This window comes from Schistocerca nitens, chromosome 10 (genome assembly GCF_023898315.1).
Source record: "Schistocerca nitens isolate TAMUIC-IGC-003100 chromosome 10, iqSchNite1.1, whole genome shotgun sequence".
Classification (NCBI taxonomy): Eukaryota; Metazoa; Arthropoda; class Insecta; order Orthoptera; family Acrididae; genus Schistocerca; species Schistocerca nitens.
In genome coordinates, this window is record NC_064623.1 from 114,439,267 (window position 1) to 114,453,932 (window position 14,666).

Here is a 14,666-nt window from a genome sequence, read left to right on the forward strand (position 1 = left end):
ACAATTAAGAATAGTGGGACCTGCGATGAGTTCTCAGAGCTACAGACAAGCAACACTGTGTGAAATAAAGACAGAAATGGAAGTTAGACATATGATGACTCCATTAAGACAGTGCAGTGAAATTTGGCATAGAGCTATGGCAGCAGACAACTAATGCAAATGCCTTTGGTAACAGCACATCATTGTTTGTAGCACCTCTCCTTGGCTTGTGACCATATTGGTTGGAGCCTAGACAATTGGAAAACTGTGACTTGGTGACAGCAGATGGTAGGGTTCGAGTGTGACACAGACACCATGAATCCACTGACCCAAATTGTCAAAAATGCACTGTGCAAAGTGGTAGTGGCTCCCTAATGGTGTGAGCTGTATTTACACGGAATGGACTGGATCCTCTGGTTCAACGGAACCGATCGTTGACTGGAAATGGTTATGTTTGGCTAACTGGAGACCATTTGCAGCCATTTGTGGACTTCCATGTTCCCAAATGATGGAATTTTTATGGATGACAATGCACCATGTCACCAGGCCACAATTGTCTGTGATTGGTTTGAAGAACATTCAGGACACTTCACGTGATCTGGCCACCCAGGTCACTTGACACAAATTCCTTCAAACATTTATGGGACTTAACTGAAAGGTCAGTTTGTGCACAAAATCCTGCACTGGCAACACTTTTGCAATTATGGATTGCTATTTCTGCAGGGGACTTCCGATGACTCGCTGAGTTTATGCCGCACTGAGTTGTTACACTATACAGGGCAAAAGGAGATCTGACACAATATCAGGAAGTATCCCATGACTTCTCTCACTTCAGTGTATGAGGCATGTTTTTTAAGTGTTGTGTACATAGTTCTGCGTAGTCAGTGCGTACACAACTTTCCCACAAGAGCGCGCCCCACTAAGCACAACAGCGCAGGCGCAGCGCTCGTCCGTCTCCGCAATACGAGATGGCGCTGCCATAGAGACGGACCAAATTCTACTTCCGCCGATCTGTGTATTAATATGTAACACAGCTAATGAGATTGCTGCTTACGTAGAACCTTTTCTCCTCACGGATCACACTCGCGCAGTGATACATGAACGCGTGAGGTATTATAACGAGTGTACAGACCTCTGATTAGTCAGTCTGCATTTGTCTGCACCAGTCTGTACCAGTTCGCATTAGTCTGTGCCAGTCTGTACGAGTTCTACATTTGTCTGTACCAGTCTATAGTCAAGTTTCAGTCTGCGCCTAATAAAACTACCATATTCCTGTACATAGCCATGAAGATAAATGTATAGACACTTTTGTCGAGTATCAGAGATATATGTGAGAATAAGATTAACATACCAATACCAAAGGAACTTCAGATTGCCAATTGTAAATAGCATCCAGAACCAAGTTAAGTAATTTTTATGCTTGTTATTATTTTAATAAATGTGTGCGAAAATTAATCAAGTTCTGTTTAAAGTTGGTCACCGTCAATCGGCTACTCTAAGCGCGCAAGTGGCATTTCTATCATCTGACCTAACGTCAGAAGATAAACACGCCACAATAAGACCACAAGACATATTGCTGACACTCGCCTACTTCGTTAGAGCGACAAGTCAAATAATCTGATGGTGTGTGTACTGAAGGTCTTACAGTATGCACACCACATTAACTAAGGTCTGTTTTGTTGCAGACATTAGTAGTTCGCATGCATACTGCAACGAGTGTGTGTGTCGTGTATCGGCATGCCTCAGGAACAACTGTGCTCAGTTTCAGCTCTGTAGCTAACCTGTATGGTTCTGTTCTGTGCATTTAGAATGTTTAAGACTATCAACTCGCCCGTTGTGTGTGAGGTTCACTCAGTGATACAGTTTTTGTCAGTGAGGAATCTGTCTGATGCAGAAATTCATCAACAGATTTGCGAAGTGTACATTGATACTGTTATGAGTGAAAGCAAAGTGCGTAAGTGGGTACGAGAATTCAAAGATGGCCATGACAATGTCCTTGATGAGGACTGCTCCGGTCGCCCTTCTCTGATTACAGACAATTTGATGGCTTTAGTTGAAGCGAGGATTCGTGAGAACAGGCGCTTAATATTCTTACATGCTTATCCAGTGGTCAACAGCCCTGTACACCATAATTATGCATTCTTTCTATTGCTATTCCTCCCAATTGACTACACTCATAGCTTTCACATCCTTAGTTATGTCACCTTCCCACTGTTCTTGGTCTGCCCAGGGATATTCTGTTGTAATTTGGGCAATGAAAACTTGCTTAGGAAGTCAAGTCTCTGGCATACAGATTATGTGACCTGCTCAGTGGAACTCTCTCTCTCTTCTGATACTGTGAAACAATGGGCTAGTTCATAATCTGACAAATTTCACTATTATTTCTTGCATTTCAAATATATCTGCCATCAACAGGGCCCAAAATTCTCCTCATCATATGTTACAAGTTTTTACATCTCCTTTTTAGCTAGTGTACAACTTTCTGAACTGTGGAGGACAATGGGGCATATAACGGCATTGTATACCTCCATTTTTGCAAAATGTGATACTGCTTTACACGTGAATGTACTTTTCAGAGCATCTAGACATCTGGAGCCAGCAGAAATCCTTTCATTTACATCAATGGGTACTTCAAAAAAACAACTGTACCAATTTCCCAGGTACTTGAACTGATTGGCAGACTTGAATCTGTCATTGTAAATTTTAAAGACCTCTTGTGCATATTTAGTTCTGCCTACTTGCATATATTCTGCAGCTTAATAATGAGCACATCAAGCAACTGCCAATGAGAATACATATTTCCAAGGTTTGGGTTCTGCAAATTGTGTCCAGTCGACAATCAAAAAATTCATTCAACATCCCCTGTTCGGAATGATTACCCACAGTTTACCCCAAGAACTGATGACAATAAAAGCAATAAGAGAGATAAAAGGATGCAGCATTTGGCATTGTGACTAATTTTTAAGTATCCAGAAATAAAATACAAAGTAAAAATGGGAGGCAGTTGAAGTAGAACTTGTTCTATTTCACACACTTTAGGTATGTTTATGATTCAGTTTACCTATCTCTTGACATCTTTCACACTAATCTGAGTGCAAAAAATTTGTAATATGGCGAAGTTGCTACAGTTACTACCAGGGAACCATTTTCAATCTCTACAGGCCAGTCTCACTTCGGCACAAAAGTGCTCACTGCACATAAGAAGACAATTAGAATGACAATTGCAGTTCATACACATAAATCTTGCAGGCATGTGTTGAAACGATTGGGAATGCTAACCACAACTGCACAGTAAATTTATCTACTCGTGAACTTTGTTGTCAGTAATCCATTTTGTTAACTGTGTTAAATTTAATGAAAACTTAAGTGTTTACAGTGTAATATCTCACACCTACCTCAGCTGTGACTTAACACAATCCATTTAGTTTCATGGTTGTAATGTAGTGTTTGCTTCTTTATTTTTTTAATTCATGGTTCTTTTGATATCAATCAAAATTTTAATTAAAAGCAATACGTCCAGGGCACAAGAAAGGGAACTGTTGATGAAATATACTTTTTGTTCCGTTTACAAGTATCTGAAGGCAAACTTGCATTGACTATATGACCTCATCCATAAATTTTAAGAAAACTAAGTTCTAAATACATGGTTCAGACACATTAATGTGACCACCTCTCATGCCCATTTTTAGTGTGCAGTAATCACCAATGGAGAGCAAGGGGCAGCACTAGCAGTGGAGGGTATATAAGGCAGGTCAGGGGGATGTGGAAAACAGTGCATTTGTTGTCGTAATGCACAAACAGAGCAATTTATGTGACGTCCAAAATGACATGATCATTGGCTTTTGGGCCAAGGGTGAAAGCGTTACCAAAACAGCTAATTTTGTAAAATGTCTGCATGCCGCTGTGGTTAAAGTAGTGGCAAAATGGCGCTATACAAAACTGGCACCAGGCAAATGCGCTGCACCACAGGTCATAGATGATAGTGGTCAATGACAGATATCGATATGTGAACAGGCGAACAGACATGCAACTGTTGAGCAACTGACCACTCAGATGAACCATGTGGCTACCAACAGTGTCTCCTCAATAACTGTTCAGTGAACGATGTTGCGTACGGGCCTCCGCAGCAAGCGCCTGGCTCGTGCGTCCATGCTGACTGGTGTTGTTCAGCAATGAAGGCTGGAATTTGCCCAACAATACCACAATTGGATGTCAACTGAGTGGTGACAGGTGTCATTTTAAAATTAATACGGTTTTTTGCTCCATCAGACAGATGGCAAATATCCTGCAGCAATCGCTGGAAGGATCCAGGCTGGGGAATGTTTTCATGGTTTTCCCTGGGTGATTTCATCAATCTGGAAGGTACAATGGAAAATTGGGCTGTGCACACCATGGTGTCTCAACTGAGAAACTTAGTATAGCTGGTCTCAGTGCTGGAGTTGGCACAGCTCCATATTGCTGTCGGTCCCTTCCAGAACATCACAGACTCTCTTCCTGCATGTTTTTCAGAGTCAATGCTCCAAAAGGTGGTTATTCAGGCTTCCGACAGTTGGTCACATTAATGTGACTGGAAGTTTATATTGTGTACACAGTGGTCAATAGTGCTACTGCTATTTATTTATTTTTTTTATTTACAGTATTCTAGTTGCTCGATATCCTGTACAGCTGTTCAACTATAAAGTTCATACACCAAATAAAGAAATAATATGCCTGTATTTATTATTTATATTTTTGTTTATACAGCCACTATGTCTTTTGTCTGTTCTACAAGGGTTGGAACTTAAATAGTGGCAAGTATTTATTCACAACTGGTATGAAAGAGTTACATGTTTGCACCTGTTACTATCCTCCAAAGTAGTCACCAGCGTTGTGTAGAACCCATTGCCAGTGATGTGGAAGGCACAGTATACCATTAGCAGCACAACTTCCGGTTGCCATGCGCTCGCCGGCCGGGGTGGCCAAGCGGTTAAAGGCGCTGCAGTCTGGCACCGCGCGACCGCTACGGTCGCAGGTTCGAATCCTGCCTCGGGCATGGATGTGTGTGATGTCCTTAGGTTAGTTAGGTTTAAGTAGTTATAAGTTCTAGGGGACTGATGACCTTAGAAGTTAAGTCCCATAGTACTCAGAGCCATTTTTGAGCCATGCGCTCGCAGCGCGCCTTATCACACCCGACTGCGCAACCGGAAATGAATTTTAGAGCGCAACCGTAAATGAATTTTAGAGCAACGCGAGCCTAGTAATACTAGTGCCCGCATCTCAGGCAGCCTCGTCCAGCGGCTAAGTCCCGTTCAAGGTCACCCGCCTAGCGAGCAACCAAGACCGGCACTGCCACCAAAACAAAAAGTGAATACATTTTTTTTTTTTTTAAGGGGAGGTAGATAAGGAATAGAGATAAGGAAAGGACATAACACACTTTATTGTCTATAGTAAAACATACAGTCACTGTTGATCTTTATTTTACAATTGCCATTCCCGACTTTCGCCCACAAAAACAGGTACTCATCAGCATTTAACTTCTTCTTTCTTCTAGTAGACAATACAAATGGCATGCTTGGAACAAGAGTACCATAAGGCTGTTTAGCCAACAGTCCTGTAGTCTCAGCAATACTCCACGTCTTCCAAGCCAAAATGTTAGCATCTGGAAAGGCTTCAAGGCCACCATAATCTGCCTGGTTGCCCCATACAACAGCCAGTGTCAGCCATGTGCTACCCCCAAACACTGTAGTAGAGCCTGTTCTGTTGATGGTGTGAATGGAGTGGTCTACTGCCTATCGAATCTCTGGAACAGTTCTGAAGCGAATGCCGCAGAGTGGTTCCTTCATCTTCAGAATCAAATCAAAGTCACAAGGAGTTAAGTCTGGGGAGTATGGTGGATGGTACAGTACTTCCCAGTCCCATCGACTGAAAAGAGCAGCCACAGCTTGTGCTATATGCGCCTGTGCATTGTCGTGGAAAATGATGGATAGGTTGCGCAGAAGGCATCGCCGCTTCTTTCGCAAAGCTGGTTCCAGGTGGTGCTCCAAAAATGAACAGCAATACGATTTAAGTCCTTGTGACTTTGATTTGATTCCAAAGATGAAGGAATCACTTCGCAGCATTCCCTTCAGAACTGTTCCAGAGATACGACAGGCAGAACACCACTCCATTCACACCATCAACAGAACAGGCTCTGCTAATGGTATACTACACCATCCACATCGCTGGCAACGGGTTCTGCACAACCTTGGTGACTGCTTTGAAGGACAGTAACAGGTGCAAACATTTAATTCTTTTGTATTGGTTGTGAATAAATAATTGCCACTATTTAAGTTACAACCCTCGTATATCTCATAGTCACTATTGTTTTTGGCAGAACAAGTGTGCACAGTTCTGATGTCTATTTTCATTTATTTGCTGCTTAAAATAGATGGTGCTCCAGTGTAGCAAATACTATACATTTTTTGTGCAAATGCTTATCTGTTTGAAAAACATTTTTTACTGCTTACTTAACGTGTTGTTGTCTGCCCTATATATTTGTGGAAACACAATACAAGATGTCTGGGTTTCAATAAATTAATATATCTCAATTGCCAACTCATTTCCATTTGTCACCAATGGAAGGAGGACATTAAAAAAGGTTACTTAGGCTTCTCATTCCTGTAGTGGTCATAGAGATTAGATCTAAACAAAAGTGTGCTCACATTTTGTATCTAATTGTACTCAGTATAGTGTGGTCATGGTAAAAAAAAAGGTGCAGCCTGCATTGTTTCAAGAGCAGGCGTTATTAATTCCAATATATGTTTCAGATCATCCAGAAAGCAGAAATAAAATATGGAGGGCAGATGGCAGAACTGAAAAGATTAGAGATTTGAAAAGAATGAGGGGAGATTGATTTCAGTTACATACCCACGGTCGCACATGTCACAGAAGAGCATCTTATCCTCATCGGCAGGGTCCTTGCACTGGATGCATATCTTGCAGTCGGTGCACTGCCAGTCGTAGCGACGAATGTGAGGCACCATGTCCACGGTGAGGTTGAGGCAGGTCGTGTGACCTGCACATTTCAAGTTAGTCCTCCTCTCTCATCTGTCTATACAGTTACATTGATGGAAAAGCATTATAGAATACACAGTCAAGATTTAAACCATCAACCAAATGATGTTTGTGTAATTATTACTGGAGCTAACGATATTTATAAAAATGAGATGAAAAATGCAATCACAGCATTACGAAATGCACTGGAAAGAATCTCACCAAGAAAAACAATCGTCGTTAGCATCCCACACAGACATGACCTAATAAACAGTTCATGTGTAAATAATGAAATGAAATTCACAAACAGAATGTTTCAAAAGGTATGCAAAGCATTCAAGGACCTGAAGTTTTTGGACAGTAATTCCGAAGAGAGAAACCAGTTTACTCGACATGGAATGCACAGGAACTGGCTAGGAGCAGTCGAGCAGCTGACCCGAGTGGAACACTGCTCTCTGCACCTGGCGTAGCTGCCGGTGATGCTCTTCTGAACGCCACGAACCAGCGCAAGCCACTTAACGATTCCAGGTGCTAAGCGGCAAGAGCTCTGGCTCAACTTCTCGCAACTCTGGTTGCAAACCTCCCCAGTGGGATGCTCCTGTTCTTTGGTAGGGTATCTCAGTGTCAGGGGCCCGTTCACATCGGATAACCCCACGCACTGTAGGCCGCTCTCTTCTATCTGCGCTCTCTTGTGCTGCGCAGATAGGTCATAGGGACTCCCCTCTTCCTCAGGGACACAATACACTGCACTTTCACTGAAAAAAAGCAATAATTGTAGTGTTGTAAAAAGAACAACATTGTAGTACTTCTTTCCCTATCCGAATAAAATTCCTCCAAGCAGCAAAGATGTCTGATCTTTCCTGTGATTCCCCACCATTAACCCGCAGCAAAGCTGCAGCTCAAGAGGCGGGAACGCCAGCTACTCCTGCCAGCATTTCCGTCCCACTGTCCATCTTCCAAGAGGCAGTTGCCTTGAAGGACAAGCAGATGCAGATCAGCAAGAGCTGATCGCACTGCTGATGGGCAGTGAACACTCACAAAGAGCAACGCTCACACCACACACACAAGCACCTGCTGAAAACTCGAAAGATATGCCCCCTCTTTCACCTTCAGCGGCCCAGGCACCGATGGAATTGGAGCCAGAGCCGACAGAGGACACAAATAACACAGAAGACGGACCGTGGCAGCAGGTCAGTCTGCGACGCAAACAGCCACCAAACGCGCAAACAAGTGAGCCCACAAACTCACGAGGCAACCATTGAGTGCTGTTGCCAACTCCAACTACACCATAAATTAACAACAATGGCAACACAGGGCCCAACACGAACAACCCTGCGACTGCAGCACTCACAAAACTCACAATCAGCTATGTACAACTCAAACAAATCCGTGACTGGCTTCCCACCAGTCATCATACACAACTATGGAGACCTTAGTCTCCTAAACAAAGAATTTAGTAAGAAACACAACCTCACAACATACTACTCGAAACTCACTGGGGAACAAGCCACACTGTACATGGCAAACAAGACAGACTACTCAAATCTGCTAGAATTTCTTAAAGAAAGGAAGGTAGAGCATTTCACGTACAGAACAGTCCTTGAAAAGACACAGCAGTACGTGATAAAGGGGAGAGATTCACAAACCCCAATCGAAACAGTACACAAAGAACTCCCCGCTCTCGGATGGGAGTGCATTCGGGTAAATCGAATGACAGAGTTCGGCACAGCAAGACCATTGCACAACTACATGGTGGAATTGGCCGACACAGCCAAGTCCCGAGACCTGTTGAAGTTAAATTGTTTCTTCATATGGTCGTCAGTGTAGAGATATACAATACGCCGCGCACCCCCCAACAATGCCACAACTGCCAGTGCTTTGCACACATGGGTATCCGATGTGGTCTCGTCCCTGCTGTTGCATTTGCACTGGCGGTCACATGACCCAACAGTGCAAACTCCTCAACACAGCACCTCACAAGTGCGTCAACTGTGGTGCTGCCCATCCAGCAAACTACAGGGGGTGCATTGCATACAAAGCAGCTCTGAGGCGCAAAATAGCTAAATATGCCAAACCTACCGCCATCACAGTTTCGAAACCGCCCCCACACCCAGTAATAGGTGGAACATCCTCCACTGGAGTGGTTGCTGGCAGCCCCAGCAGTGCGGGATGGTCAGAGGAGTCCCAGAGCTCAAGACACACACAACAAACACCCCAGCAACATACACACAACAGACACACTCAATACCTAACACCACACCAGCATTGGGTACCCCACACGACACCAGTAACAACATCACCCTACCCAGTGAGATCGTGGACTGCAGCCCACCACAGGCTACAGAAGACGCACCAATACAGGGACGACCAAGCGTCAGAGGAGGAGAAGGAGATACAATCGAAACGGGAGGAACACGACCACACCACATCAAGTACACAGGCAACAGGACACCGATCCTCACGAACACAATCCGGACACCAACTCGACAACCCACACAACACACTCTCTCACCACAGTGAATACACAGACGCCCACAACCATCACACGAACAGCTGACACACAAGCCAGCCCTCACCAGGCGCCAACACAGGCACAAGCGGCCACTAACACGACCACCAACACACAGGCCAACACACCCAACATTACATCAACATACTGGAGAATAATGGAGACATTATTCCCCGGACTCACGACCACCGAAGTAGTCACAAAGATTATGGGGTGTGTCTCACAACTCTTCATGCAGTTCACATCGAGTACGCTCAACTGGACTAGCTTCCAAGCCATCGTCACGCCACTTTTTACACTACTACATGGATAATACGCCACACCAGCCCCGAAACGCAGACGCTAACACAAACTCACAGATCCTGTTTTGGAATGCCAATGAGATCGCAAACAAAAAAGCTGAAATGGCCGTGTGCATGGAGCAAAAGGGTATCCGATTCGCTCTCGTGAATGAAGCACTGCTTACACCTCGCAAACAGCTAAACATCACAGAGTATTGCGTCTATCATACTGACCGAGCGGATGGCAGGAGAGGAGGTGGCACAGCAATCATCATACACACAGACATAGAACACACAAACATCGAGCTCCCTGCGCTTGAAAGACTAGAGGTCACAGCCGTCAGGGTCAAGTTCAACGGAGCTAACACTGCACTGGTATTGATGTACAATCCTCCTAAAAACATAGTAACATGCGATATCAGCACAGTACTCAACATAGCACCGCGGGTAATCGCCGCTGGAGACCTAAACGCAAAGCACCCCGATTGGAACTCATGAATACGAACCTCCAATGGCAAGAAACTATACGAACACACACTAGGCCGAAACTACATTATACTTGGGCCGAACATTCCCACGTTCGTGCCTACACAGGCCTGACATGTTAGACATAGCCCTCATAAAGGGCATCACATGCACACTCAACCTTACGGTTGAAAACGATCTGGACTCAGACTACATGCCCGTAATACTGCACATGGAAGAAACACTGCAGGACATCGAACCACGCAGGATACTGAACTACAGGCGTGCAAATTAGACACTGTTCAAGGAAACGCTTGATAGTTGTATTCCTGACACCCATGAAATTAACAACATGCAGCAAATCGATGAGGCTGTGGAGGCTCTCACAACTGCCGTCCAAGAGGAAATGACTGACGCCATTCCATATACAGCATCAAGACAACACTTGACGGCCCTGGCCCAGGAGATCCTGGGCCTTATCTCAGGAGATACTGGCAGCGTACCAGGCGCACGTCAACAGACTCCAGGGTATAATACGGGATAAAATACAAACATTCAAAAATGAACAATGGGGACAGAAACTCGCTGGGCTAGATACCACATGTCCTGGCGTGTGGAAGTTAGCCAGACACTTCACCAGGGAGAAACATTACATTCCCACGCCACACGGACCAGACGGCCCAGCCTACTCCACGATGGAGAAGGCAGAGCTTATGGCCACAACACTTGCAGCGTCTTTCATGCCGAATCTGGCTTCCTCAGGCCCAGTATTCCCACTTGAAACGGACCAGGAGGTTACACGACTTGTAGCCCAGCCCTTGCGCAACGAAATTAGACGCACTAGCACAAATGAAATCACACCAATGCTAGGAAAACCCCTAGGCCTGATGGCATTCAAAACCGTGTCCTCCAGGAGTTCACAGATAAAGCCGTAGAATACCTTACACACTTAACGAATGCCATCCTAAAACACCAACACTTCCTTGACTTTTGGAAGGCGGCCCAGGTCCTGATGTTCAGGAAGCCAGGGAAAGACCACTCCCTCCCACAAAATTACTGACCCATCAGTCTGCTGTGTTTGCTCAGCAAGATTGTTGAGAAGGTAGTATTAAAACGTATCACTAGGCACTGCATCGCCACATGACACCCTAAGACCGGAGCAATTCGGTTTTAGGAATCACCACTCGACAACACAACTCCTCCGCGTAGTCAAACATATAACACACGGCTACAACATGAACAAAGCCACAGGGGCTGTGTTCCTGGACATTGAAAAGGCTTTTGACCGTCTCTAGCACAACGGCCTCATACGCAAACTAAGCAAAGCTGGTTTCCCGGACAGACTCGTACGTCTCATACACTCATATCTCATGAACAGATGTTTCAACACTAATGTGCAGCATAAACAATCAACACAACATGGTATCCAAGCTGGAGTACCCCAAGGAAGCATCCTAGGGCCCATCTTGTTCAACCTGTACATTAATGACTTCCCAGCAACACAAAACACGATGTTAGCCATCTACGCGGATGACACCGCAATCCTTGTGCAAGATTGGAAACCATCGAACATTAATTCACGAATACAGACAACACTCAGAAGAGCTGAGCCTTGGTTGCAGCGATGGCGTATTAAAGTAAATGTCGACAAGTGCGAAGCAGTTCTGTTTACACGCAGACCGAAACTACTGCGCAAACATCAACACAGTAGACTGATAACACTACATACACTCCCAATACGTTTCCGAGAGAAATTCAGATACCTAGGTGTCTGGCTGGACCTGAAACTTACATGGGGAGACCACATCAAGTACGTTGCCAACAGAGCGCACGTGAGGCTCAAACAGGTCTACCCAATGCTCAACAGCGAAAGTACATTGAATAGGAGGGTGTCGAGGTCCATATACATGACACTGATTAGACTTCTGATGACGTACGCAGCTCCCGTCTGGGGATATGCAGCTCCTACACGACTGCACCACCTGCAAATCATACCGGCACCCAGCAGCAGCCTCTGGGCAACACCACCGCACAATGTCAAAGGTATTGATTTGCATGATACCCACTACTAACGCCGGCTGCTGGTGGCCGAGCGGTTCTGGCGCTACAGTCTGGAACCGCGCGACCGCTACGGTCGCAGGTTCGAATCCTGCCTCGGGCATGGGTGTGTGTGATGTCCTTAGGTTAGTTAGGTTTAAGTAGTTCTAAGTTCTAGGGGACTTATGACCTAAGATGTTGAGTCCCATAGTGCTCAGAGCCATTTGAACCATTTTGAACCCACTACTAACAAAGCCTACCTTTGCACGACCTATCGCAGGCAGCAAGACATCCGCTACTGCTCTTACCACCCGACCTAAGTATCGCAGAGGTTTTTTTCCCTTGGCTCTTGACTTGGCACTTTTTTTCCTGTGCCCTTCAAACCGCTACCCTTCATTCGACTTCGATCCAATCTATCTCCAGATGAGTGCATATTAATGGTTAACCTTAACCAGACATACACAAACATCGCAGTACCCACATCCTGTGACACCTCACTTTAGTGAAAACTAACCCTTATGCAGAGATGGCATTAGACGTTTTGAGTTGGCCATCATGCCAGTGTGGGCATGGAGGGGCTTTTTTTTTTTTTTTTTGTTCTAGGAAAACGTGTACTCGCTAAAACACTATTAGCAGAAACATTCAAACTATTTGAAAACACCACTCCTCCAATCACACCAAAAGCACCTGTGCCCATTGAAACTGTACCACTGGAAGAAATACAGACAGTGTCATCAAAATACTCTTTCAAAACTAATGGAATAGCTGAAGGGAAGACTTCATAAGCAGCAGCACCTGTACGGGAATCAACACAAACAGGTCTTTTATACAAAAGCAAGACAGCACCAGCAGTTACAACTCAAGTAGGAAAAGTCAGTCCACTACCAACTTGTGAAGCAGCAGCAGTATTTAAGGAGGAAGAACGGTCATCAGTAGCAGAAACAGCAACACCATCACCCACAGGATCAAGTGTACAGGCTGACAGTATAGAAACCTCACCAACAGGAGACCGATCCTCTATGACAAAAGAGGGCACATTAGTGACTGCAGCTGCTCCACATAGGATGTGCCTGAGATCAAGAAAGCCTCAGCTGCAAATGGGGATTTTTTATGGTACTGGGGCAGAAGAGGGAAGGTTCCAATCAGAATGTAAGTAATGCAGTTAATAACAAATAATGTTGGTGTTACCAGCACAACAGCTCCCCCTTCCCTGCAGAAAACTGTTCCTGTAATACTGGTATGTCAAAAGAAATAAAACTCAGTCCCAACAGTGGCAGCACCACAACCAATCATATAATTAAAAATAAGCTCAAAATTTTTCACCAAAATATTCAAAGCCTGCTCTGTAAGTTAGACCAAATTATTGTAAATATTGATGTACCAACAGGTGCAAATTGCGCCCATATTCTGTGTCTGACAGAACACCAAAAAATGGTTCAAATGGCTCTGAGCACTATGGGTCTCAACATCTTAGGTCATAAGTCCCCTAGAACTTAGAACTACTTAAAGCTAACTAACCTAAGGACATCACACACACCCATGCCCGAGGCAGGATTCGAACCTGCGACCGTAGCAGTCCCGCGGTTCCGGACTGCAGCGCCAGAACCGCTAGACCACCGCGGCCGGCGACAGAACACCATGTCACTTTTGGCATCGAAATGCTCAATATTCCAAACTATGTATTAGCAACCTCATTTTGTAGAAAGCATATGTGCAAAGTTGCGGCAGCTATTTATGTGAAAAACAGCCTGTCCTTTAATACAATAGATGTAGAGAAATATTGTGTAGAGAAAGACTTTGAGGCATGTGTCACAGAAATAGTAGAAGCTAACAAGAAACTGGTAATCGTAACAGTATACAGGGCTCCATCTGGTAATTTTAAAGTGTTCATGAAACAATTAGATTCTGTGCTATTGTATCTCACAAGGAAAAATAGGAACATTATAGTGACAGAGTTTGCAAATTTAATGCATACCTACAATCTTGTCTCCACTGTCAATTTTCCCACAAGAACCACTGCCACTTCCATCACTCTAATAGACAATGTCTTTGTAGATATGAGTAGAACTCATCACATCAGAGTTGAAAAAATCATAAATGGTCTCTCTCTGATCATGATGGGCAAATACTCACAATTGACAACTTTAATACAAATCAGAGCAAAGCTGATGCACAATGGAAAACCATTAGAAATATGAATGAGGAAAACATCCAAAACTTGAAATTATGCATTTGGGAGACTGACTGGATGTATGTTCATCTTGCAAATGATGTTAATACAAAATATAATTTATTTACTGATGAATTATCAGGTATATTTGAAAGTGTCTTTCCAAAAAAGATCTGCAGACTACAGAACACGCAATCAAGCAAAAAACCATGGC

The 14,666-nt window shown here is 44.3% G+C and overlaps 1 protein-coding gene across 1 annotated transcript in view; it reads right to left on the bottom strand.

Moving 5' to 3' along the window:
- The window catches only part of LOC126209916 (titin-like), a 285,842-nt gene that overhangs the window by 45,419 nt on the left and 225,757 nt on the right, over positions 1–14,666 (bottom strand). The window contains exon 18 of the mRNA XM_049939036.1: positions 6,865–7,012. Within this exon, the coding sequence (XP_049794993.1) occupies positions 6,865–7,012 (148 nt within the window). The remainder of the gene's footprint in view (positions 1–6,864; positions 7,013–14,666) is intronic.